This window comes from Vulpes lagopus, chromosome 5 (assembly GCF_018345385.1).
Source record: "Vulpes lagopus strain Blue_001 chromosome 5, ASM1834538v1, whole genome shotgun sequence".
In the NCBI taxonomy this organism is placed as follows: domain Eukaryota; kingdom Metazoa; phylum Chordata; class Mammalia; order Carnivora; family Canidae; genus Vulpes; species Vulpes lagopus.
In genome coordinates this window covers 60,690,965-60,714,150 of record NC_054828.1, presented here as the reverse complement: position 1 = coordinate 60,714,150, position 23,186 = coordinate 60,690,965, and the positions used below count along the sequence as shown (strand labels likewise).

The 23,186-nt window shown below is 42.7% G+C and overlaps 1 protein-coding gene across 5 annotated transcripts in view; it reads right to left on the bottom strand.

Annotated features, from left to right (window-relative positions):
- The window catches only part of GRIP1 (glutamate receptor interacting protein 1), a 655,025-nt gene that overhangs the window by 32,476 nt on the left and 599,363 nt on the right, over nt 1–23,186 (bottom strand). For all 5 annotated transcript variants that reach the window (XM_041754753.1, XM_041754748.1, XM_041754749.1 and 2 more), the window contains 5 exons: nt 22,290–22,359; nt 20,174–20,319; nt 8,747–8,891; nt 6,518–6,657; nt 6,172–6,366 (listed from right to left, as the gene is read on the bottom strand). In XM_041754753.1, coding sequence (XP_041610687.1) covers nt 6,172–6,366; nt 6,518–6,657; nt 8,747–8,891; nt 20,174–20,319; nt 22,290–22,359 — 696 coding nt within the window. The remainder of the gene's footprint in view (nt 1–6,171; nt 6,367–6,517; nt 6,658–8,746; nt 8,892–20,173; nt 20,320–22,289; nt 22,360–23,186) is intronic.

The window sequence follows — 23,186 nt, the reverse complement described above, 5'->3', positions numbered from 1 at the left end:
TGTCTTTTCTTTTTAAGTTTTTATTTAAATTAGTGTAGATTTACACCCATCTAGTGTAATGGGATCCCTGGGTGGTGCAGCGGTTTGGCGCCTGCCTTTGGCCCAGGGCGCAATCCTGGAGACCTGGGATCGAATCCCACGTCGGGCTCCCGGTGCATGGAGCCTGCTTCTCCCTCTGCCTGTGTCTCTGCGTCTCTCTCTCTGTGTGTGACTATCATAAATAAATAAATAAGAAAATTAAAAAAAATAAAAATAAATACATTCTAGTTGTAATATTAGTTTCAGGTATACAAATAGTGATTCAACGCTTCCATAATGTTGGTCTCTTCTCAGTCATCATTATCGTTATGAAAACTACAAGGAAGCATGGAAATAGGTGAATTATGCATCCAATTCTAGTCATAGACAGAAAATCTAAGAATAAAGTTAATCAAATTAAAAGGAAAAATCTATTTTAAAAAACAAGAACAGAACTGATAAGTACATGCAAGGGTCAGTTCTTTGGAAAAATGCTAAATAAAAATAAACCATTACCAGTATGGGAAAAAAGAATAAAAACACAAATATGCCAAATATGGGATATTGGGGATATAATTATAGAAGCCAAGAAAACAAAAAGAAGCAAATTCCTTAACTGATGTACGAATATATTTGAACACCTGTATGAAACACATTTCTTTTTTCCTGAGAAAATACGAATGATATAGAAATGACCTCAAAATGGATCCAGCAATCCTACTTCTGGGTATATATCCAAAGGAAATATAGCAGGTATCTTGAAGAGATATAACTGTGGTATTATTCGCAATAGTCAAGATAGGGAAACAACCTAAGAGTCCATTGACAGATGAATGAAGAAAGAAATGTAGTATATATACACAACAGAAAATTATTCAGCCATAAAAATGAAGGAAATCCTATTTGCAATGACATGGATGATCCTGGAGAATATTATACGAAGTGAAAGACAAATACTATATTAGCTCACTTATATGTAAAACCCAAATCAAAAAAATGTCAAACTCAACTCCTAGAAACAGAAAGTAGAAGGTGCTTGCCAGGGGCCAGGGGGTAGGAGAAATGGAGAGATGTTGGTCTATGGGCATAAAGTTTCTTTTATAAGATGAATGAGTTCTGGGAATCTAAAGTACAGCATGATGACTGTAGTTAAGAATATGTCATATTACATACTTGAAACGTGCTAAGAAAGTAGATCTTGAGCATTCTCACCACCCACCCATACGAACAGTAACTATGTAAGTGGACGGGTGTGTTAATCAACTTGATGGTGGTAATCATTTCACAATGTGTGTGCATCGCAAAATCATCACCTTGTACACTTTAGATATATACAATTTTGTCATTTATACCTCAACAAAGCTGAAAAAAAGTGAACTCAAAAGAGAGAAATATCTCAAGATTATGGTGGGATATGACAGAAAACATAGCTACTTGAGTTGAGGGTCAATAATGACAGACACCAAAAGAGCCACACCATCCATGGGAATGAGAGAGTCCAGGTACTAGCAGTTTGTCAGTCTCCTCTTGTATGATTGACTTCTGCTAAATCCAAGGAAAGGGCTTTTGGGGTTAGAAAGAAGAATAAATAAGACACAAGGGGGCCCAAGCAGCAGATGTTGATGAGGTGGGAGGGCAGGAGTATAAGGGTCAGGAGAATGGGAAGTGGAAGAAGCTGACCCAGAGGCAGACTAGAAAAGGAGTGCATCCTAGAGTCTCACAGTAGAATGAAGAGCCAGCCCGCTGTGAGACTTCCTTAAACACACCCCTTCCCCCCCAGCTCTGATCACTCCATCCTGTTCCTCTCTGCAGTACTCTGTACTAAGTAATACTCTGTACTGTAGGAATTTGTTCATTGGCCCTTCAGCTGGGTTACGTCTTCCATGAGAACAGGGACCACTGCTCTTTTGTCCATCATTGTATATCCATTGTATCCTGGCTTTGTGTTGTGCCAGCCATGACGTATCTGTTGAATGAGTGAATTGGGCAAATTTGACATTTTGGAGAAGCAGTAGAGAACAATAAGGACCGTAGTGCAGAGGCACTGGGCCTGAGGAGGAAGATGTGCATCATGGAGGTGCAACATCTTACTGGGAATGGGACAGCTCTTGGGGGCCGCAGGGGACAGGAAGAATGTGCAAGGTCTTCCTGGGGTGTGGTCGAGAGGCTGCCGAGCAGCTGGAGGGACAGAATGAAGAGACCATCTACATCTCACCACATAGCGTTTAACAGGGGGGGAAAGAAGTGTGGGTCTGTGCCTTGCTTTTATTTATTTATTTATTTACAAAGATTTTATTTATTTATTCATGAGACAGAGAGAGAGAGAGAGAGAGAGGCAGAGACACAGGCAGAGGGAGAAGCAGGCTCCCTGCAGGGAGGCGATGGGGGACTCGATCCCAGGACCCCAGGATCACGGCCTGAGCCCAAGGCAGGCGCCCTCTGTGCCTTATTTTTAAAAAGTCAACGTCACAAGCACAACGTGCAAAGACTTGGTTTAATCTAACGGCACAAAGAAGGAGAAAAAAAAAGCCAAACTTTGGGACCTTAGTAAACAATAAGCACAAAGTGAGTGACAGACGGGATTTGACCACCGAAATCCTATGTCAAGGTAGACAGCCTGTTTTCCTAAGATCTAAAACTTTCTTTTTGTAGATTTTTATTTATTTGAGAGAGAGAGAGAGAGAGAGAGAGAGAGAGAGAGAGCGCAAGCAGGGGGAGAGGCAGAAGCAGGCTCCGCACTGAGCAGGGAGCCTGATGCAGGGCTCGATCCCAGGACTCTGGGGTCATGACCTGAGCCCCTCAGGTGCCTGGGTTCCAAAATTTTCAGGGATGAAGGTGACAGGCTAGAATTGCTCTGCGCTGTTGCAGACCCTTGCTTTCTGAGTGCTACACTGGCCCAGAATTGGCTTGGAGCACACTCAGGAGAGAGGCCCTGGGGACCATAGAGATACTCAAAGGTAAGGCTTCTGGCAGCTGCGCTCAGAGGAGGAGGAGGAGAGGCCTCACAGAGGCAGGATCCACAGGGCCCCCGAGCGCAAGGGGCCTTAGCCTAGCATGAGTGACCTTGAGGGCAGGACGGAGACCCACAGGCAGGAGCCCACAGGGTTCCACTGGATACGAGACAGGACCCCAGGGCCGTCGGAGCTCAGTCCCCGCACCCAGTGACTGGGTGGCCCTGAGCATGACCCCGCGGTGTCCGGGCTGTGTGGGCTGGCAGGTGAGCCGCCTTCTAAGGTCCCTCTCAACCCTGAGATCCTGTGACCAACCGGCTCTTCCACTCCCTAGGAGAACCCAGATGAGTGCTTGGGAATCGCTGTTTTACAAGTCGGAGGGCCGTCCCCATGTTCTCACCGTCTGGGGGGAATTCAATTCTCCCCCAGTTGCCCTCTCCTCTCTCTCGGGCCCCATGAGCATTTCTAACTTACTGATGCCAGATGTCATATTCTTTTTTTTATTTTTATTTTTAAAGATTGTATTTATTTATTCATTAGAGACACAGAGAGACAGAGAGGTAGTGACACAAGCAGAGGGAGAAGCAGGTTCCACGCAGGGAGCCCAATGCGGGACTCGATCCCGGGACTCCAGGATCACACCCTGGGCTGAAGGTGGTGCTAAACCCCTGAGCCACCCGGGGATCCCCCAGATGTCATATTCTTAGGACCACTGTTCTCTGTCTAGGAATTCTGAGTTTCAAAAGCTTCACGACTAACAAATAGTTTGTCATTTTTCATTAATGTGGGAAAGGCCGTCTGTTTAGTATGCTAATCACGGGCCTCATCTTACAGTGTAAAAGGACAGGGTAGCCAAGTTCTTTTTTTTTTTAATTATTATTTTTTTAAGTTTTAGAATTTATTCATTCATTTTAAGTGTTCTCTATACCCAACGTGGGGCTCAAACTCATGACCCCCACCCAAGATCAAGCGTAGCTTCTTCCACCCACTGCACCAGTCAGGCGGCCCTCAGAGTAGCTAAGTCCTTACACATTACCTTATGGGCAGAACTCATTCAAACCAGCAGCATCCTTACCAAAAAATGTGTGTAACAAGAAAGTCTTCACACTAATAATAAATAAGCAAGGACATTAATGGACAAACCTCGGGGTCCACTCTGATAGAATTTGACTTCTGTCCTTTATCAGAGGCCTCTGGTGGCTCATCAGGTCACAGGCAACCAGCAATCAAGAATTTGATCGATGAGAAGTTAGCATACGAGTTACTGGGTGGCACAGTTGACTTGTCACACGGTATCAGGACTTGGAAAAGCAAATTGCCAGGTAAACAAAAGCTCCAGTTCTAATCTGGGTCTTCAAAATATTTCCTCCACCAAACTCCAGTCTCATCGCTAACAAGTAACTACTTGATGGCTTTGAAATATCATTCCTTTCCCCTGTCGTCCCCTCTGCCTGGGACTTGGCAAAGAGTGACATAGGCAGAGGCAAGCTGAGGGAAGAAAACTAGCAAAACCAGGTAGAGAGCAAGCTGGTTACAGACCCTCCTAAAACGTAGTTAACTTAGCTACAAAGCGACCCCTGCACTCAAGCACGTGATCTCCAAGCTCTTGGTTTGCGTATTTTATTTCTGTCTGAGTGACTTAAATCAGAGGAGAAGAGGGGCTGGGAGGCTGGAATTTGTACAGGGAAAAAAAAAAAAAAGAGAGAGAGAGAGAGAGAAGGTAAAGTTTTTTGGTTTTGGGTTTTTTTGGGTATAGATGCCCCAAATTTATTTTAATTCCTTGTCACCTGATATTTTTATTTCACTGCTATTTAGATATGGTAAACAGTGCCTAAAATGACATCTTTGTACCTTGGTACCTCTGTCTCTGATTTAATTATTTCCTGAGGATGAAGTCCTAGAAGTGGAATTGTGGGGTCTATGAGACGATGAGCATTTGTGAGGCTTTATGCCATCGTCTTGAGGGTGGATCTGCTGTATCTCGCTCCCAAACCCATTCCTCTATGTAGCTGGTGCCCCCCCATCCCCACAGCTTCAGCACACATGAGGATGGCCAGGATGCCCCAGTCAACACTCCTGCCCCGTCTCTCCACTCGCAGGTAGTTAAGCAGCTATGGCCTGACCTGGAACTCCAATAGTCTCTAGGTACCGCGGGGGGCAATCTGGGACATCCTTTTCCTGAGGGATGGTGTCACCAGAGACCAGATGGGGGCAATCGCATCTCAGTCCCACACAGGAGAAATACCAAGACTTGGGACACACTTCTCTTTTGATGCTGTGCATCATCGGAAGGCAACAGATGTTTTCAGGAAGCTTTTAGTTTATAGCCTGTACTCAGTCTAACACGTTTTGTGTGTTTACGTTCTGTTAGTGAGGTTTGACTTTTCATGTAGGTCAGACTTCTTCACACGAGGCTGACGCCTGTGAAGGACAGTCTGCTATACACTTTTTATACTTTATATATATATATACTATATACTTTTTATATACATGGTCACAAATCTTTCCTGAATATTCAGGAAGCCTGTCTGAGTTTCTCTTAAAAGTTAGGAGGAGGGGATCCCTGGGTGGTGCAGCAGTTTAGCGCCTGCCTTTGGCCCAGGGCGCGATCCTGGAGTCCCGGGATCGAGTCCCACGTCGGGCTCCTGGCATGGAGCCTGCTTCTCCCTCCTCCTGTGTCTCTGCCTTTCTCTCTCTCTCTCTGTCTATCACGAATAAATAAATAAATAAATCTTAAAAAAAAAAAAGTCAGGAGGAGGCAGGAATAATGAGGTCACACGTCACCGGCACATGTCTTAAGGCACAGCTCTAGCAACCCCCCAATCCGTCTTTGTGGGAAGCCCGCTTAATTCCAAAAAGCCAGAATGGGGCCTGTCTTCAGTGAGCTGCTTTATTTTATTTTTTAAATTTTTAAAATTTTTAATTTTTTTCAGCAAGCCGCTTTATTGGACGGTTTGCCTCATGCACGCTGTGAACTGAACACTTAGACATTAGGAGACCTGATGGGGCCTGTGCTCCTGTTTGCTAAACGCTCATGACTTATCAGAATTAAAGAGGAGAAAATGCGAGGCCCCCGGAGTCAGGATGTTCCATCTGGTTGCCCCCAAGCAGACGTGAGTAAAATAAATGAAGGTTTTTGTTTGTTCGTTTGTGGCCTAAAGAGCAGAGGGTGGATCTTTGAGGGACAGAGGCCAGGACATACCTTGGTTCCCATAGCTGCTCTCTACCCCGGAGCTGTCCCACGAGTCTACCGCGCTGTCCACGCTGTGCACAGTGGAGGGGTAGGTGTCCGTGAGCTTGCCCGGCTTCTGCGCTGGAGAGGGGTCCTCCTCCACGTCTCCCAGGTCACTCAGGTGGCTAGAAACGGGGAACTTCTTGGGGCTTGATGCTGATTGGGCTTTAAAGATACAGGAGGAGTCTGAGTCTGAGAGCACATTTAAAAAAAAAAAGATATTCACATAGCCCCCTGGGGAGTCCTTCCCTAGAAATGCACACCCAGGGATAGGAACGCCCCACAAAGCCTTACCCGTGGTTCTTGACCCACTCACCATCTGTCTGTTTCTTAATTTTCAAGGTGACCGTCTCTCCTGCCATCTGTAACAAGTGGATGGCTTCACTCAGAGGCTTTCCCTTCAAGCTGCTGCTGTTTATGGCCAGGATCCGGTCTCCGATGTGGATCGCGCCCGTCCTGAAACACCAAATAGTAACAGGAGAGGTAGAAATAATCCCTGTGCTCCACTGGATGGAAGTTCCCTGACAGACTTTACGTATTCGTAATAATAAAGGCTTGGCAAGGGTCTCTGGAAGCCACCGCCAGCCTTCTCCTGGGCAATGTTACCAGATAACCGCATCTGCTGTGAAGGACTTCTGGTTTCAAATGAAATTAGAAAAATCGTTTTAATTAGTGTGTAAAATGGACTTGTGTGCGCTTTTTAAATTCTAAGAAGGCCGAGTCGTTTGGTGACCCTTTTAAAAATCCCGAGGAAGTAACGTCGTGCAAAAATGCAGCCACGGTCGGTATGGAGTGTTCCTGCTTTTTGCAGATTTAAAAGGTGGGATGTAATAATTATCCCAGCTCAGCAGGAGCGTGGCTCCCAGAGATAGGGACCTCCATCGAGCCTGCTGTGGCAGGGTCCCCACGTTGGTACTTCTAAGGATCAAAGAGGCTGAATTCGAGAATCAATCCGTGCTCTATTTTCCGTTTTCCAGTTGTGTGACTTGGTTACCTTAGCTTTAACCTCTCTGGGTATCACTTTCCTCATCACTACGATGGGGAAAACCATCTCTGGGTGTGGTGGAGTGGGGTGGGGTGGGGGCTGAGGATGAACCGGAAAAACGTGTGTAAAGGGCTCAGCCCGCTGCTTGAAATGTGGAAAAAGAAAATTTACTGGTTAATTAACGACTAAACCATTGGCCTTTTCTCTCTCCATCCTCACCCAACTCTGGAAATTTGAATTCTGATGTTCACCATATGTCCATCTTTGGAAGCTCTGGGTGGGGAGGTAGGAGATTCGTAAGTGTTCAAATCCAGGGACGGTATAAAAACTCCGATCCCTCCGATCTGGGGTGCAGGCTGTGGAATGGGAGTCCTAGGTGCTGGCCTCCTGCCGTCCTGGCTCCCTGAAGCACAGTGAGTGAAGGGGTGGGCCCAGCTTGCTTCTGGGGTAGTGGGCAGTGGCCGCTGGGGTAGCAGAGGTGACATGGGGTCACACATGTCATGAGGGACTGCTTAATGAGCCTCCCTGTGCATCCACTCTCAAAGAAAATTTTTTCTTTGAGGGGTGGAGATGACTTCATTCTTTCATAAAGGATCTCTAGTTTATGTTGTAAGCCACAGAACACCTGACCAGCAGGTCGCTGAATCAGATCCATAATAATCTTTTCTTGTTGTCTTCCTAACAGAGACACCTAGGACTGTCTCTCTAGCAGAGGAAACTGGGAAAAGAGAGTAGCTGAAGAAAAACACAACCCAGGTGTCTCTGTTAGCATCACAGTGTGGCATTCCAACAGGGTAACCCCTTTCTGAGCTGCCCCCGTGCCCTCATCCACCAGATGAAGATCTTGGATGAGCTGATTTCCAAGGTGCCTTTCAGATCCAAAATTCTGCAGTGCTACATCTCTATTTTGCAGACCATTATCTGTGTCAGCCTGAGCGATGTGTGTGCATCCCTGGGCTAGATTATTGGAGGAAAGGTTTCGAATACCTACCATAACGTGTTTCAGAAAGAAATGCAATTTACCCGGGGTGGGGGGTGGGTGTGCGTCACTGCCAAGAGAACAAGCAGACATTCTAAATTACAAGACATTACGAAGATGGGTCACTATGCTTCCCAGAATCTTTGAAGGCAGAGCCTGTGTCATCCTTTTTGGAAAACACAGCAGCCAAGCCCAGTACCTGTCAGGTAAAACAGGCTCAGTAAATGCTTGCTGAATTGAGCTGGACTGGACAAGCCTTTTAACCTCCCTGGACTTCAGTCTCCTCCTCTCACAATGGACATAATATAAATCCACCTCCAGTCGACTGTGGTCAAGTGTATACATTTCTCGAGAGTAAAATCACTGCTCAGCCCGTGACATCTCTCACCGCCTGGAAGATGCCCCCAAAGTCAAGTCGGAGCCCTGCCTGAGAGTTCTCAAGCTCTAGAATCAATCCTTTGTGCAGATGTGAAAAAGTTAACAGATAACCCAGCAGGAGAGGAGAGCATGTTTCTCTGCCGCTGTGAGGAAGGGAACCCATCTCAGACACAGGTAATTGAAGCAGTTGCTTGAAATTTTACCTTTCAGCTAATCCCCCTTTAGTGAGGCTTGAAATGATTATAGGATCAAACGGCTCTTCAGTTCCCGAAATTGTGATGCCAAGGGGCCCCCCGTAGCGCTTAAGCTCCACAGTGTAAATAATTGCTCCAGAACTTTCTTGCTCATCTGCAATAAATGCCAAGGAGTCATAATTGGGTTCTTTGGAAAAAGCGAAATAATAAGACACATATATTCACATTTGAAATATGAAACTCAAAACTCCAACATCATCAAAGCATTATGTCTCAGGAAATAATGATTTTGGGTGTAGAATCTCGGTAGTAAGACATTACATTCTGATACAGGGATGTGGTCATCATTAGTGTCGGGGCAGGGGATCACTGCCTAATGGCCTATGTTCTAAACCACTGCGTGACCCACCCAGCTGGCACCACAGGCCCTTTAGCCTGTGTCCACGCCTAGCACAGTGCTTGCCCAGCACTTTGTAAGTGTGCCATAAATAGATATACACCTGTGGGATGAGCACATGGCTGAGGAGACCGTGTGGGAGGAGAGAGTCACACAGTGACAGACCCAGGCCAGGCCATTCCTATCTCCAGTCTTTTACAAGCGAGCTAACTTTCAATATAGAGAAGGTTACACTCAGGGTTGAAAGTAAACTTTGACATATACATGGTTAGGTGGGGCTTGGAGAAGTTGGCTTGGAGATCTAAAATCCCTTACACACTATTCCACTGATTGTATAGGAAAACGTCGATCCTATTGATGAATTCACAGGTATTAAAAAGGACAGGTTTGAACTGTTCCCTCTTGTCTGTTCTAGAGATTAAGAGCCGTGTGAATCACGTTTCAGGAGACTATACCAGGCTGCCACACTGTCACGAACTAATTTTCACTACTTAACATTTGCACGAAGGAGATCGTCGGTGAACGGCCTGCCTAAAGCACGGGCCTGCAAGGTGTCCTGGGAAACCTTTGGCACGCCTGGGTGTTTTGACTGTGTCGGGATTGCAAATATGCAGCCTCAGATTTCAAAGTGTTTTATTTGCTTATGACATGCTGAAAGTTCTCGAGCATTTCTTGTTTTACTCCTTGAGCCCGGGAGCTGTGAATGGTTAGGGAGCTGTTTCATTTCTGTACCTAAGGACACAATGAAATGGTCCAGTAGCTACTTTAGCAAAATAGTCAGCTTTTACAAGTCAGACCGTATCATAGTTAAACATTTACACAGGCACATTTCTGCAACAAGCAGCTATTCGTTTATGACACGAAGCCCTGAAATAAGGAGGAGAAGAAAAGCTTGAATTAACAATTCAATTATGTGGCTGTACAGTGAACAATTACGATGAACATAAAATGAAAGGTCTATAGAGTAATGTAGGGAGCAATGGGTCCCCTCCCAGCAGCATTTACTTCATTTCTGCCATGGATCGGGACTCCTGGAATGTACCCATCCCCTTTCCTTCCGCAACGATCTACTCCTAATAAGCTTCAGACATAGAGAATTAAAGATCATCTACTATACACTATTATGCTCGACCTCCTACAATATAAAAATATCCAAAATTATACTCAAATCTATATATATGTGTGTGTGTGTATATATGTATATACACACACACATATATATAATTTTATTTATTTATTTGAGAGAGAGAGAGAGAGAGACAAGGGGTGGGGGAAGCACTCCTCACCCCCGACACAGGGCCTGATCTCATGACCCGGAGACCATGATGCTACCTGAAACCAAGAATCAGACACCCAACCAACTGAGCCACCCAGGCGCCCTTACATGCAAATTTATATTGACAGCTGAGAAACCTCCACATCAAGCTTCAAGAGCTCCATTGGATGGTTCACAAACTTCTTACAGGTTTCTACTTAAGTGGTGGCCACTAAGGTGGTGACAGTCTGCTAAGGAGCTGCCGAGAGAAGCACAAGGACATGGTGCCGTATGGAGGCAGAGGTCAAGAGTCTAAATTTCCCTACCCTACAATACATCATCACCCTTCAGAGCTAGCTTCAACATACGTGAATAGGTTATTATTGGACAGATTACATGTACTTTGTAGACTGTGCCACCAACTATATTCTGGATAAAATTCTAGGCAAGTCATTTGATTAGCGGAACTTGGCATAGTTAAATATGAGTCGCCACCGGGCACTCTGCAGGCCATTCAGGGTGGGTGTTTCTGCTGGTAGGAAGATACTGACCCTTTGTTGTTCTCCCTTGTAGGGCAAGCAGAAGCCCTGCCCTGTCAATGGGCCACAAGCTTTCTGGATTTGGCCATCAGCTCTTCATGGGAGTTGTGGGAAATGACAGCTGCCCAGCACCCCAGGAACCTGTGGGAAGTTTCAATGGAAACTTCCATCCAGATGAAAATAAACCCTGGTCTGCAAGAAGCTGATCTGAGGCACAGTCCCACGTACTGGGAGAAGGTGGAGAAACTGGTTCTAGTTTGCTCACTCTTCAGGCTACCCTGAGTGAGGGCGCTGGATTATTTTTTTGACCATTCTGCAACTTGTGTCATAAAGATGACAAACTAACACCAGACTGGAGTGAATGAATGGGATTAAGACCGCTTTAGGTAGTAAGGTTTTATTTTTATTTTTAAAAAGACTTTATTCATGAGAGATAGAGAGAGAGGCAGAGACACAGGCAGAGGGAGAAGCAGGCTCCCTGCAGGGAGCTCGATGTGGGACTTGATCCCAGGACCCTGGGGTCACTCCCTGAGCCACCCAGGTGCCCCAGGAGGAGATGTTTTAACTCAGGCAGCTGAGGTGTTACAATAACAAGAAGGCAATTCCTAAGGCACTCCATGAGTGTAAATAGTGTTGGGGTTGCAAATAGCAAATAAATAAATAAAAATAAAAACAAGTGGCAGTATCTTAGTGAGGAAGGACATGTTCCTGTCACAACGTTGCAATGGAAACAGGAAGAAGTGATGGTGTATTTAAATTATGACAGAAATACAGGCTGATCTCTGATTTCTTCAATGATCAAATTGTCAGAAACAAAAACCAGAAAGGGAAAATTTAAGAGGCATTACAACCAAAAGCAATAAATAGATCTGTTTGGACCCAAATTAAAATCAACTTGATAAAAATCTATCTATCTATCACCTATCTATCTACCCATCTGCTTATCTAACTATATAGGTACAAGAAAATCAGGGAAATGGCACATTGAGTGAATATAGGATGATTTAAGAATTACTGATCATATTTTGTGATAATATGGAGGTATGTATCTTAGAAATCCCTTAAAAGAGCATTATTTAGGAATACAGCCATAATATTTACAAGATGGAATGATATGTCTAGAGTTTCTTCAATATAACTCAGTGTGTGGGTGGGGGGGGGACAATTAGGATGGGAACAGAGCTGACGCAAGACTGATCCTAAGTTAATAATTGTCGATGCTAGGTAAGTTATGCTGGCTCGTTACATCATTTTTCTCTATTTTAAAAACATATTTGAAGTTTTCATAATACATTTTTTAAAGAGAAAACATTGGGGCGCCTGGCTGGCTCAGTTGGAGGGAGCATGCAACTCTTGATCTTGGGGTCCTGAGTTCAAGCCCTGCCTTGGGTGTAGAGATTAATTAAACAAACAAACCTCAAGAAAATTAAAGATATTAATTCCCTTAGAAAACCCTAGTGGGTGCTTTGAGTAAACAGATTATTTAATTAGCCTGGCTTCCTTACTTTCAGAGATGATGGTGGTGGCTGCATATATACCGTCTCATCCAGATTCTTCTGACCCATCTGCCCACCAACCAGGCAAGGTTCCCAGAGCTTCCCACTGCCACTTGCTCTCGAGGAGGCCCCCACCTTGGCTCTGCTCTGTTTTTCACAGCGACAGTTTATTCCTAAATTGTTTTCCTGGTTGGGCTCCAGCCTTTGCCCGTCCCCCACATCTATTTTCACCAGTGCTGCCAATATACGATTCCTTCTCTTTTCTTCCCAGAATATTTTGGAAGCATCCATCTGAATACGTTACTCTCTTACTTGCAGCTTTTCAGTAGTTCCCAATTCTTTAAGAATAAAATACAGCCTCTTTGCACGAGCTGAGCTGGAGCCTCTAGGTCTCCGGAGGGCCACAGCCCAGTCCAATCTCCTACCTTCTCTCCTCACTGAACCACTGCACTTTCCTAACATTGCTAACCTTGTATGCGTTGCTCCCTATGCACAGATACTTTTCTTCCCCTAGAGAATTTCTGCTCTTGCTTGGAGACCTGGATCATGCGTCTTGTCTTTTAGAAGTTTTCCTGGTTACTAGCCTAGAGCTAGAGACTTTTCTGTGAGATCTCACGGCTCCGTGTGTTCTTCCAGTGTTCTCAACTTCTCTTAATTCTTGTTTCCCTCTCCAAGGAGAAAAATTAAATTAAAATTAAATTCTCCCTAACAAGAGAAATTAAATATGAAGGACTGGATCCAGTCAAGTAGGTCTCAGCTGTGAAGGGCCACAAACCATTGTCATGTAATGTCTAGGATTCTTTGCTCCCTGAGAAGCAATCTCTGCCCACATCAAAACGCCTGCTCTTGTACATACGTTTCACTCTATGTCTGAATGCTTTCTCTACTTGTCTCCTCCATTCGAATAGGATCACCTGGAAATGTTTTTATTTTCATATCCCCAGAACCATATCTGGCACCAAGGAGACTTTGGTAAATGCCTGGACAAATGAACGAGAGGATGAATGGATGTCGTTAGCCTGAATCATAGTTCCAAGGGAAGAGGTCTCTAAGACAGCTTTGGGAGTCACCCTCCTTGCTACTCTGAAGTCTAGTTTCCTTCTGCAAACCCAATATGGCTCACTCCAAGAGAGATAATAAGACCTGGGCTGCCATCGTGGGAACCAGCAAACCTAGAGCATCCTCCCTCCACAGTGCCAAGAGTGTGTGAGTCAGCTTCAGGCTGCACTTCCAACTCCATCTGCCTTCTCGGGCCGTTAGCCCAACTGGCAGTTGTAAGGCCCTACAGCCTAGGAGGGTGATAACTGCCATTTACGCTCAGACCATTTTGGAGGTGGAAGCACTCCAAGACCCTCTCCCCTTGAGGCTGTTCCAGCTTAGAAAGGAGCGACTGGAGTGTTTAACCAGAACAAAAACTTTCTGAGAAGGAAAAATGCAGGATCACCACTAAGTTCCAAAGTGAGCCCAAACAGATGTTAATGATATTATAAGAAGCTTTTATATCACAACAGAAGGTTTACCACTATTAGTGAAAGACATGCAAAGGGGCCAGCCTACTTGTTTTTTCTGCTCAGCTCTAGTTAAGAAAATTAATGGGACCACAGAACAGATGCAAAATTGCAGCATTACTTATCTACAATGTTATTTTCGGGCTTCTTGAGTGCTGCCTGTTTAACAAAATGAACGCTATCTGGCTTGAATCCATAATGGCAGCTGCCTGTGCGGACCAAATAGGAGGCTTGGATTTGGGAGAGAGCCTTTGGAATGCATACATGGACAGGTCAATCAAAGTTCACTTTGATCTCTAAAAGTGATGGAATCCATCTTATGCAGCATGGCTACATTTCTTGGAGGACAGGGCCTGAGAAAATAAACCGTTTAGAACACCACCCTTACAGCTTCCTGCTGTTGTGTGGTCATTTTATTTGAGCATGTCAAAACAGTGCGCTAACAGACTTCCAAGGATTGTTGAGTGTCTAAGAGTACAATGTGAATTTCTTTATGTTTGTGATCATGTACAAGTCTCCAAGTCAGGCTGCTTTGGGGCAGTGCTTCTCAAAGTATAGTCTTGGGACCAGGAACTTCAGCATTATCTAAGTATTTGCTGGAAATACACATTCTCAGCCTCAGCTCGGACCTATAGGAATCCCACATTCTGGGAGAGGGGCCCAGTCACCTGTGTTTTAACAAGCCTTCTGGATGATTCTGACTATAGAGTCTGAAAGCCATTACTTTGAGATCAAGCATGGAAAAAAGGAAAAAAATAAAATTTTTTTGATAATTTTTTTTTAATCTATCGTAGGTTCTTTTTTTGGAGTCAGCTTTTTGCTAAAACCACCCCTATGACTGCTCCTAGCACAGCTAGGATCATTCTTGCTTGCTTGTAATGGGGCCTTTCTGTTACTTTGTTCTAGATTTGAGGGGGGGAAAAAGCTGGGGCAAATTATTAAGCTGGCCTAGCAATGATGAACTGAAAAAAAAATAGGAAAGTTCAAATCTTTGAAGGGCAGATTTAACTGGTACTAAAGCTACATGTGCATAAGACTCTATTTGGAGGGCAGCCCCAGTGGCGCAGTGGTTTAGTGCCACCTGCAGCCTGGGGTGTGATCCTGGAGACCCGGGATCGAGTTCCACGTCGGACTCCCTGCATGGAGCCTACTTCTCTCTCTGCCTGTGTCTCTGCCTCTCTTTCGCTCTCTCTGAATAAATAAATAAATAAATAAATAAATAAATAAATAAATAAATCTTTAAAAAAAAAAAAGACTCTATTTGGAAATGTGTAAAGGTAATTTGCTTTGGATGGGACAAATTAGTCTGGAAATGTTTCTCTACACAAATTAGAGCCCACGAAGGCAAAATACTGAATTTATAGTCTCTAAAAAACATGCTCTATATTAGAAGTGAGGAAAATCATTAGCAGGTCTACATTTGATTGGCACAAAGGCATTAATACAAAGCAGACACAGACCCTTAGGAATTATTTGGGACAGGTTTGGAAGGCTCCATCTACTTCTTCCTACAACTCTCCAAATTCTCAAGTGTTTTGCTTCAGGGCTGTTTCTCAGCTATCCAATCTCTCCCTCTTCATTTACATTGGATCTAGATGCAATCAAAGAAAAAGAAAAGGTTTTATTTCAAGGAGGTTATTTGCATCTTTGGGGACCTAAGGGTTGGGGAAGAGCCCTTGTTTTGGAGCCTTGGACCCAGGGAAGAAGACTTGGCTCTACTAGACTTATCTACTAGACTATGGTAATGAAAGATAAGAAATACAAAAGCTCCTGAAGGCAGAATGGTCACTAAATTTTGGGGAGTGGGGGTGAGGCAAATCCCTATAATTCCCTATAAAAGACTTAGATATTGCAAAATAAAGCTAAAATTAATTTTAAAAGCATCCTAATAATGGCTGGTAGTAGTTAGGATTCACTGGGTCTTACTAGGTGCCAATCAGCATTGGTGAGTGCTTAAATATATTCCCTCCTTTGATCCTTAAACAGTCATGTGAAGTAGGCATTAAGTGGATATTTATAGATGAGGAAACTGATGCTCAGATAATTTCATTTCCCCATTTCTGAGCTTGTCAGTTGTGAAGCTAGCCTAGCGTTGTTAGTCATTTCATTCTGCTGCTCCCCGAGCCTGGGCTAGAAACAGAGTTGATTGGGACTCTTGAATGCGTCATTCTTCAGTAACCAGTTGCAACCAATTATCACTGACCCAATTCTATGGCCTCACTCCCCTGCTTTAAGTCTTCTAATGGCTCCCAATGGCTTCTGGAGTAAAGTTCAAATTTCTTCATATGCTTTAGGATCGTAACCATATCTTTCTCCTCATCTACTACCAAAAGTCCTTACACATAATCTTTGCTTCAGCTACATCTGCTACAAGGACGTGCCATGCTTTCTGACCTCCCGCTTTGGCCCATTCTCTTCTGGTTAATTCTAACAATGCCTCCCAAACACTTTCAAGACCAAGGTTGTTAGAAGCATTTCCTTGAGCTCCCCAGGCTCAAATGGAGGCCTCCACACTCTCTTAACACTTTGCACTTACACCTAGAACATTCATCCTATTATTACCTATTTATTTTCTTCTGTATCTCATATAAGGTGACTGACTTGGGGGGTGGGGATCGCATCTTTTTTAATCTAAGAACTAACTGGCTGACCCTAACACCTCATAGCTACCAAATAAGTGCTGAGATGGCATGACTGAATGAGAAACAAAGACTTTAACAACTTCGGAGAATATTTCTACCATCTCTGTGGGTAAGGGACGAGGCACTACAGAACCATTAGTGTAACTGGAAGATTTGCTCACATTTTGAAGCAATATCTATTAACCCAACTGCGGTACTGCTGGCTGAGGAAACCAAGGAATATCCAGTACGGTTACAAACTTTCTACAGCTGATGAGAGAGGCAAGATTGAGAGGAACAGATAGCTAAGGAAAGAACTAGAAGACTCTGGGAGGACAGAAAGTCTGACCTTAGTATGAACAACATTTTAAGCAGTGAAGAATATAGATGCATATTGCCATTTTAAATACTAAGACAGGGACAGCCTTGGTGGCTCAGTGGTTGAGCATCTGCCTTCGGCCCAGGGTGTGATCCTCGGGTCCTGGGATCAAGTCCCACATTGGGCTCCCCGCAGGGAGCCTGCTTCTCCCTCTGCCTGTGTCTCTGCCCCCCGCCTCTCTGTGTCTCATGAATAAAAAAGTAAAATATTTAAAAAATAATAAAAAAATAAAATAAAAATACTAAGACAAAGGATGGTAGTAATTCAAATCACCAGTTTAATTTCAGATTAAACATGGCATCAAACTTCTAAAATCAGTGACTGTTGTAAGGATCAATGGTTATTTCCCATTCATTTAAATCTTGGTGACGGATAAGGACCAAGGTGGGGAAATTTATTTTACTTATTAATAAGTAATAAAAATAGTCCCCTACCAACTGTGCTGGTAAACATTCCTATTAATAAGTTAGGACTGCTTCCTCAGGTGGTTTTACTATGTGTACACTACTGGAAATGGAGCCAAATCTCAGACTAGTTAAGTAACTTGTCCAAACTCGCACAACTCAAGTGTGGTAGAGCCAGACTTTAAATTCAGGTCTCACTTTCAAGCATGTGCTCCTTATGACCACCTCGTCTGCCTTGAGTGAATTCATTTTGAACAATTTCCTCCCCTACCCCTTGCTCTGCTCTAAATAAAAGAGAATTCAGTTACTCACATTATACTTAATATTCTCATGTTGGGAGAGGATATAGAAACACTTAAATTCTTCCAAATCAATGATCAGATGATACCTTTCAAATAGTGGCCTGTTATAAAAACATGTCTGAATAAGTATATTATTTCCACATACCAAGTGGAAGAAATCTGTTTTGGCTAAATACGTATCTCACACCTATATTTACAGTCTTCTTTTGGGTAGGTCTATGGTTTTCAATGGAAGGATTTAGGATTTTAAAAATAGGACCGCCTAAAAAATATAATAATACAAAACTTAATAAGCAGAAGAACTGCCACCGTATTAGGCACAGGGGGAAAGGTCTAAAGGAGAAAAAATAAGCTGAGGGAAAGAAGCAAATGAAAGTAAGAACGGTTCTCCAAGTGCTCAGTTATTGTTTCTGCAACTCCTTCTGCCTAACATATCTGCACAGCCTGCCTTCGGAACTGGGAAAATCGCCAATTGTGAGCACTATACATATTCATCTCTGGCTTGGCTTTTTTACTCTGCAAGGAAGGTAGCTGAGATCTGCTTAGTTTGGCAAATCATGCAAAATGGGTTTCTCCACAGAGCTTTGCCTCTTCACTAGGACAGAACCCGGACTGATGCTTGAGGCTTTATCCTTTTTTGAAATAAATCCCCAAAAGAAAGTGCAATTGAAGCATGCTTGTAAGGAGAAGAATGCAAATGTTGGTACGGAAAATCAGTTGCTTGGGAAATAATGAGTGGAAATTTTTAAGCGTCGGTTATAAAAATGTATTTGAATACAATCAGCCTTACCAGCTGTACTGATGGATGCGACTACCAACTTGTTTTGACTTTGAACAGGAATCAAAAACGCATGGCCTGATATGACCACAAACTCTAGATCTAGATGGCTTAATTAGAAGATTCCCGAACACTGACAATAACTCATCATTGGTTGAAACTGAATTATGTACTACAGAAGCTCTCTTAACCAATCTCTCTTTGGCCATTACTGGATTAATGGTGATTTTCCATCCTCTTTGTAAAATATACCTACCAATGCCACTGAATGCCCTAGAGTAATAGATCTCTCTTTCTAGTACCTCTGTGCACTTCTGTGCCTGCTAACAATTGAGTTATAAGCTTAAAAAGTTAAAGTCAATTTTGTTTATTCCCAAGCCTGTTTACATCAATTTTACTAGTTTTTGTAACTATGTGATTTAATGAATCTTACATAACTTATGAAATGTGAGTATAGTGGTTCTATGAAAACAAAATCAAAGGCTTTGGGAAGATTCAATAAGGAGAGTCGTTAGGCAAAAATCTCTTAATTTTGTAGAGAAAAAAACTTGAAAACATTGGGCAAATAAAAATCTAAATGGAGTAAACATTCAGATTACTTTAAATTCTCACTGTATTAAAACAAAAACAAAACTATATATATGTGTATATGTATCATAAACTATATATTATGTATAAGGTTTAGGCAAACAAACAGTAAAAAGATTTTTAGCTACAATCAGCAGAATGATATTCATAGCAAAGAAGTTGGCTTTACCCATAAGATTGGCAAAATTTTACCTCAAATGTTTATGCTATCCACATCTATCAATTTCTGTAATTCCCCACATTAGCTGCACCTTTCAATTATGGGCTTTTATCAATGAGCTCTAGGTTCTTATCATAATCAGATAAAAGAACTTTGCCAACTGCCAGGCTGCTTGGATTGTGTTTCTTGGACCACAGTAGTATCATCGGGGAGTTTGTTAGAAATGCAGAATTCCAGGCCTCCCCTGGGAGTTATGGCCAGGAACGGTGTTTTAACAAGCTTTTCAGGTAATTTTGAGGCATAAGAAAGTTTGAGAAGTACTAGCCCCACTGTGTTCGTCTGTTATTGGAAACCCAACAAATGGAATGGCCCTTGCAGAAAGCATGGTACAAGACTTGTCAGGAATCCTGAGAAGGTCCTTTTTATTCTTACTCAGCAGTTCTCCTTCTAAAAAAGATTTCCTAAGGAAATAATTCAGAAGGAGAAAAGTTGAGTAAAGATATCCTTACGTAAATATGTCTGTGATTGTACTACCTGTGATAGTGAAACAACTGGGAGCAATCTAAGTAAGAAGAGAAGAATGATAAATTAATTACAGGCAGTAAATTAAAAAAATGATAGGTATTAAGTGTTTGAAAAGTGGTAATACGCTTATGGAGTTATAACATGCATTATGGCTATAATTATGTAATATAAGTATCAACTAGAAAATGGCTGAGTCCATTATATTAGGGTAGTACTAGGTGATGATTTAGTTTTTGTTTTTGAATGTTATTTTGATACAGTTGTGATCATGTTTTTTAACAAAAAAATCTTAATTATATCATAAAAAGCACCTTTAAAATTCATGCTACACTCTCAACACCCAACTTAAAGACCCTTTTAACTATGTAAAACGCTGTTGCAATGTCACTAGCCAGCTGTTGTATGTAAAACATCAAGATCTAATATCTTTTGTGACAGCTGGGCAGTTAGAGAAATCAGTCTTAACTAAGGAAGCCATCAATACCTGAATTATCTTCGTCTTTGCGGATTTTGAGCTTCACCAGCTCTTCACACTGCTGGAGGATCTGAACTGCATCTTCCATAGAACAGTTGTCCAGCCGGATGTTATCTATTGCAAGTAATTTATCCCCCAGTTCCAGGGTTCCAGTCCTGTTAGTAAATGCATGGCCACACATGATTAATGAGCACCTACCCGGGTCACTTAGGAGGCATCAAGAATAATGTAGCATGATGACAGTCTCTAGAGGAAGAGAGGTTCTTCAACTATTTTTAAAATACATTTTATTAACAAATCCCTTTTTTCCCCTAGTCTTATTTTGGATGGCTGCCATGACATGACATTTCAAGAATATTAAAGACATTTTTTTTTGAATCCTAGTTTCTTGAATTAGTCCAGGACAACCATCTAAGCTTCACTTGGGAATTCTAAGTTTCCTAGGAAGGAAGGTAATGGCACAGGGTTTATGGACATTGGGTGTCCTCATGCTTCTGCATGCAATTGCACTACATTTCATCCTTGGCAATCCAGGTACTAGGAGAGGGTTGAGAGAGTGAGGGAAATCAGGGAGGGTTGGATTTAGTGAAGGTCTGAATCTTGGTGTCCCTGCCACTTCCACTTGCGCGGGGAAACCCATCGTGGCTGAGGTAGGGGAAAAGGGTGAATCTGATGCTACTTGTCTGCAATGTGGCCATTGAAAGCCTAAAACTGAAAGTGGACATCTGCAGGTCTGTTGGCAAATTTTAAGGTCCATCACGAAATGAGAAAAATAATGAGAACGTGTATGTGTTTGTAGGTGCATATATGTATACACGTACATATTTGTAAGGAAAGTTGTGTTTTGGTAAGAACGATCTTTTACATATTACTTCTGTGACAGGGATTAGTAATTGGTTTCAGCTTCTATTCTCCTCTCTTCTGACCTCTTCTGGGCCATTCCCTGAAGATGCACACCCCAGGCTCTCTTAGCACCATTTCCACTTGCCTTCTATGGCTAGAAAATTGCAACAATTTGAGAAAACTGGTGAGGATGGCAGAGTTGCTTCCCCAGCCCCACAGTGCCTGCCTCCCTTCCAACTGTTGCATGAGAGACACAGTGTAGTCTTGTTGGTCGCAGCCTATTTATATCTCCCTGCCACGGCATCTGGCCCTATACTTGTATATCTAAACTCATACGATGTCCTTCCTACTTTTTGAGCATTAAAATACTACTTTAATGAAATGACTGTGATAATAGATGGGATTTTTTTTTTAAAGTCCTTATTTGGACAATAGAAAGTCCCAAACATTTAAAAATATTTTTGATCTAGGGGTGCCTGGGGGGTACAACCAGTTAAAGGTCTGACTCTTGGTTTAGGCTCAGGTCATGATCTCAGGGTTGTGAGATCCAGCCCCAAGTCTGGCTCTGTGCTTGGCATGGAGCCTGCTGGAGATTCTCTCTTTCTCCCTCTGCCCCTCCCGCTCATGTTCTCTCTCTCTCTCTCAAATAAATGAATAAATCTTTAAAATAAATATTTTTGATGTGTGAAATCAAAAGTTTGAGACTCTCTGATTTTGACATTACATGGACCAAATAGGAGACTAACACTGTTCAAGGCTCAAGGAAGGATCTGGCTTGGCTAGGGAGGACATTCTGGCATTTAGCAAAGCTCTTCCACAAGCTATTGTCTCCATGTAGGGCATAACTGGAGCCACTTCCAGATTTTTAGCTGGAAAATGAAGGACAGAAGATGATCAGGGAAGGAGAGCCGGTGATGGACTCAGGAAGGACCCTAAGAAATATTTTCAGGTGACTGTTGTCTGCAGTGGGTACAGAAATAAGGTGACATGAGGTGGGAGAGCTAGCTACCCAGTCATTGCATGAGGAATGTTGAATATGATTGACTAATAGTTGCTGTCTGGGAAAGACTGAGGATACCATGATCTATCAGCAAGGTCTACCTTAGGTATGGAAAGGGTCATTTCTACTTTAATTAAGGAATGCCTCGCATCTGGCTGGCTCGGTTGGTAGAACATGCAACTCCTGATCTTCAGGTCCTGAGTTCGAGGCCCATATTGGGGGTAGAGTTACTTAAAGAAACAGAAATGCCTTGGAATAAACCAGAAAATTCATTTTCCTTACCTGTGTGCCACACTTCCTTTCTTGATATCTGATATGACAAGGGGGTCTCCTGGCTTTCTGCTAGACGGTGCTGTAATAATGAAGTTGGAATAGTCACATCTTTATATCCATGGTTCACCCACACCATACAGTTCCCGTTTTATAGCAACGGTTAACGCAACTACAGTCTGTAGGCAAAGCAAAGATGCTCAGCAAGCAAATTAGAAAATGTGCACATTCTATCTTCTTGATATAAAAATGTTTGTGTTAATAAAGTATTTACAAACTTAAAAACTAAAAGTCATTTTAGATTTGCAATTGGAGAAGGCAATTGCAGAGCTGCCCATTAGGTTTAAATCTATTTCAACCTGTGATTCCCAAGAGAAAGGTGAAAGGTGAATACCCCAATAGGAGACTATGAGAAGCAACTAGGTGCTCCCCTTCTTGGTATTTATATGTGCTCCCTTTGCCTACTTCTTCCTTTACTTCTTTTTGGTGAGGAGACACCACTTTTTGTGGGACTGTGCTTTACTATACTAGTGGACAGGATTGCAAAGTGGGTGAGATTTACTGATTTAAAGCTCTTTTTTTTTCCCCCAGAAGGAAATCTTTTGCTGGACAGACTGTAACTCTTGAAATTTTGCTCACACATTCAAACCTAGAATGCTCTGAAATGTTCTAGAATGTGAAATATTTTATAGTAGTATTTGACTTAATTATATTTTTATACATATTCATATTATAAATATGCACCTATAACTTTTATTGAGTTTACAAATTATCTTGCTATCCTGCACAGTGGTCAGTTTTTGGCTTTATAGCTTCTCTCAGGGATATTTCCATTTGATGAGAATGAAAAGCAATTAGTTTTGAGTCTACCTTAGAATTAATCCTAAAAATGAGCTATAGTTCAAATAA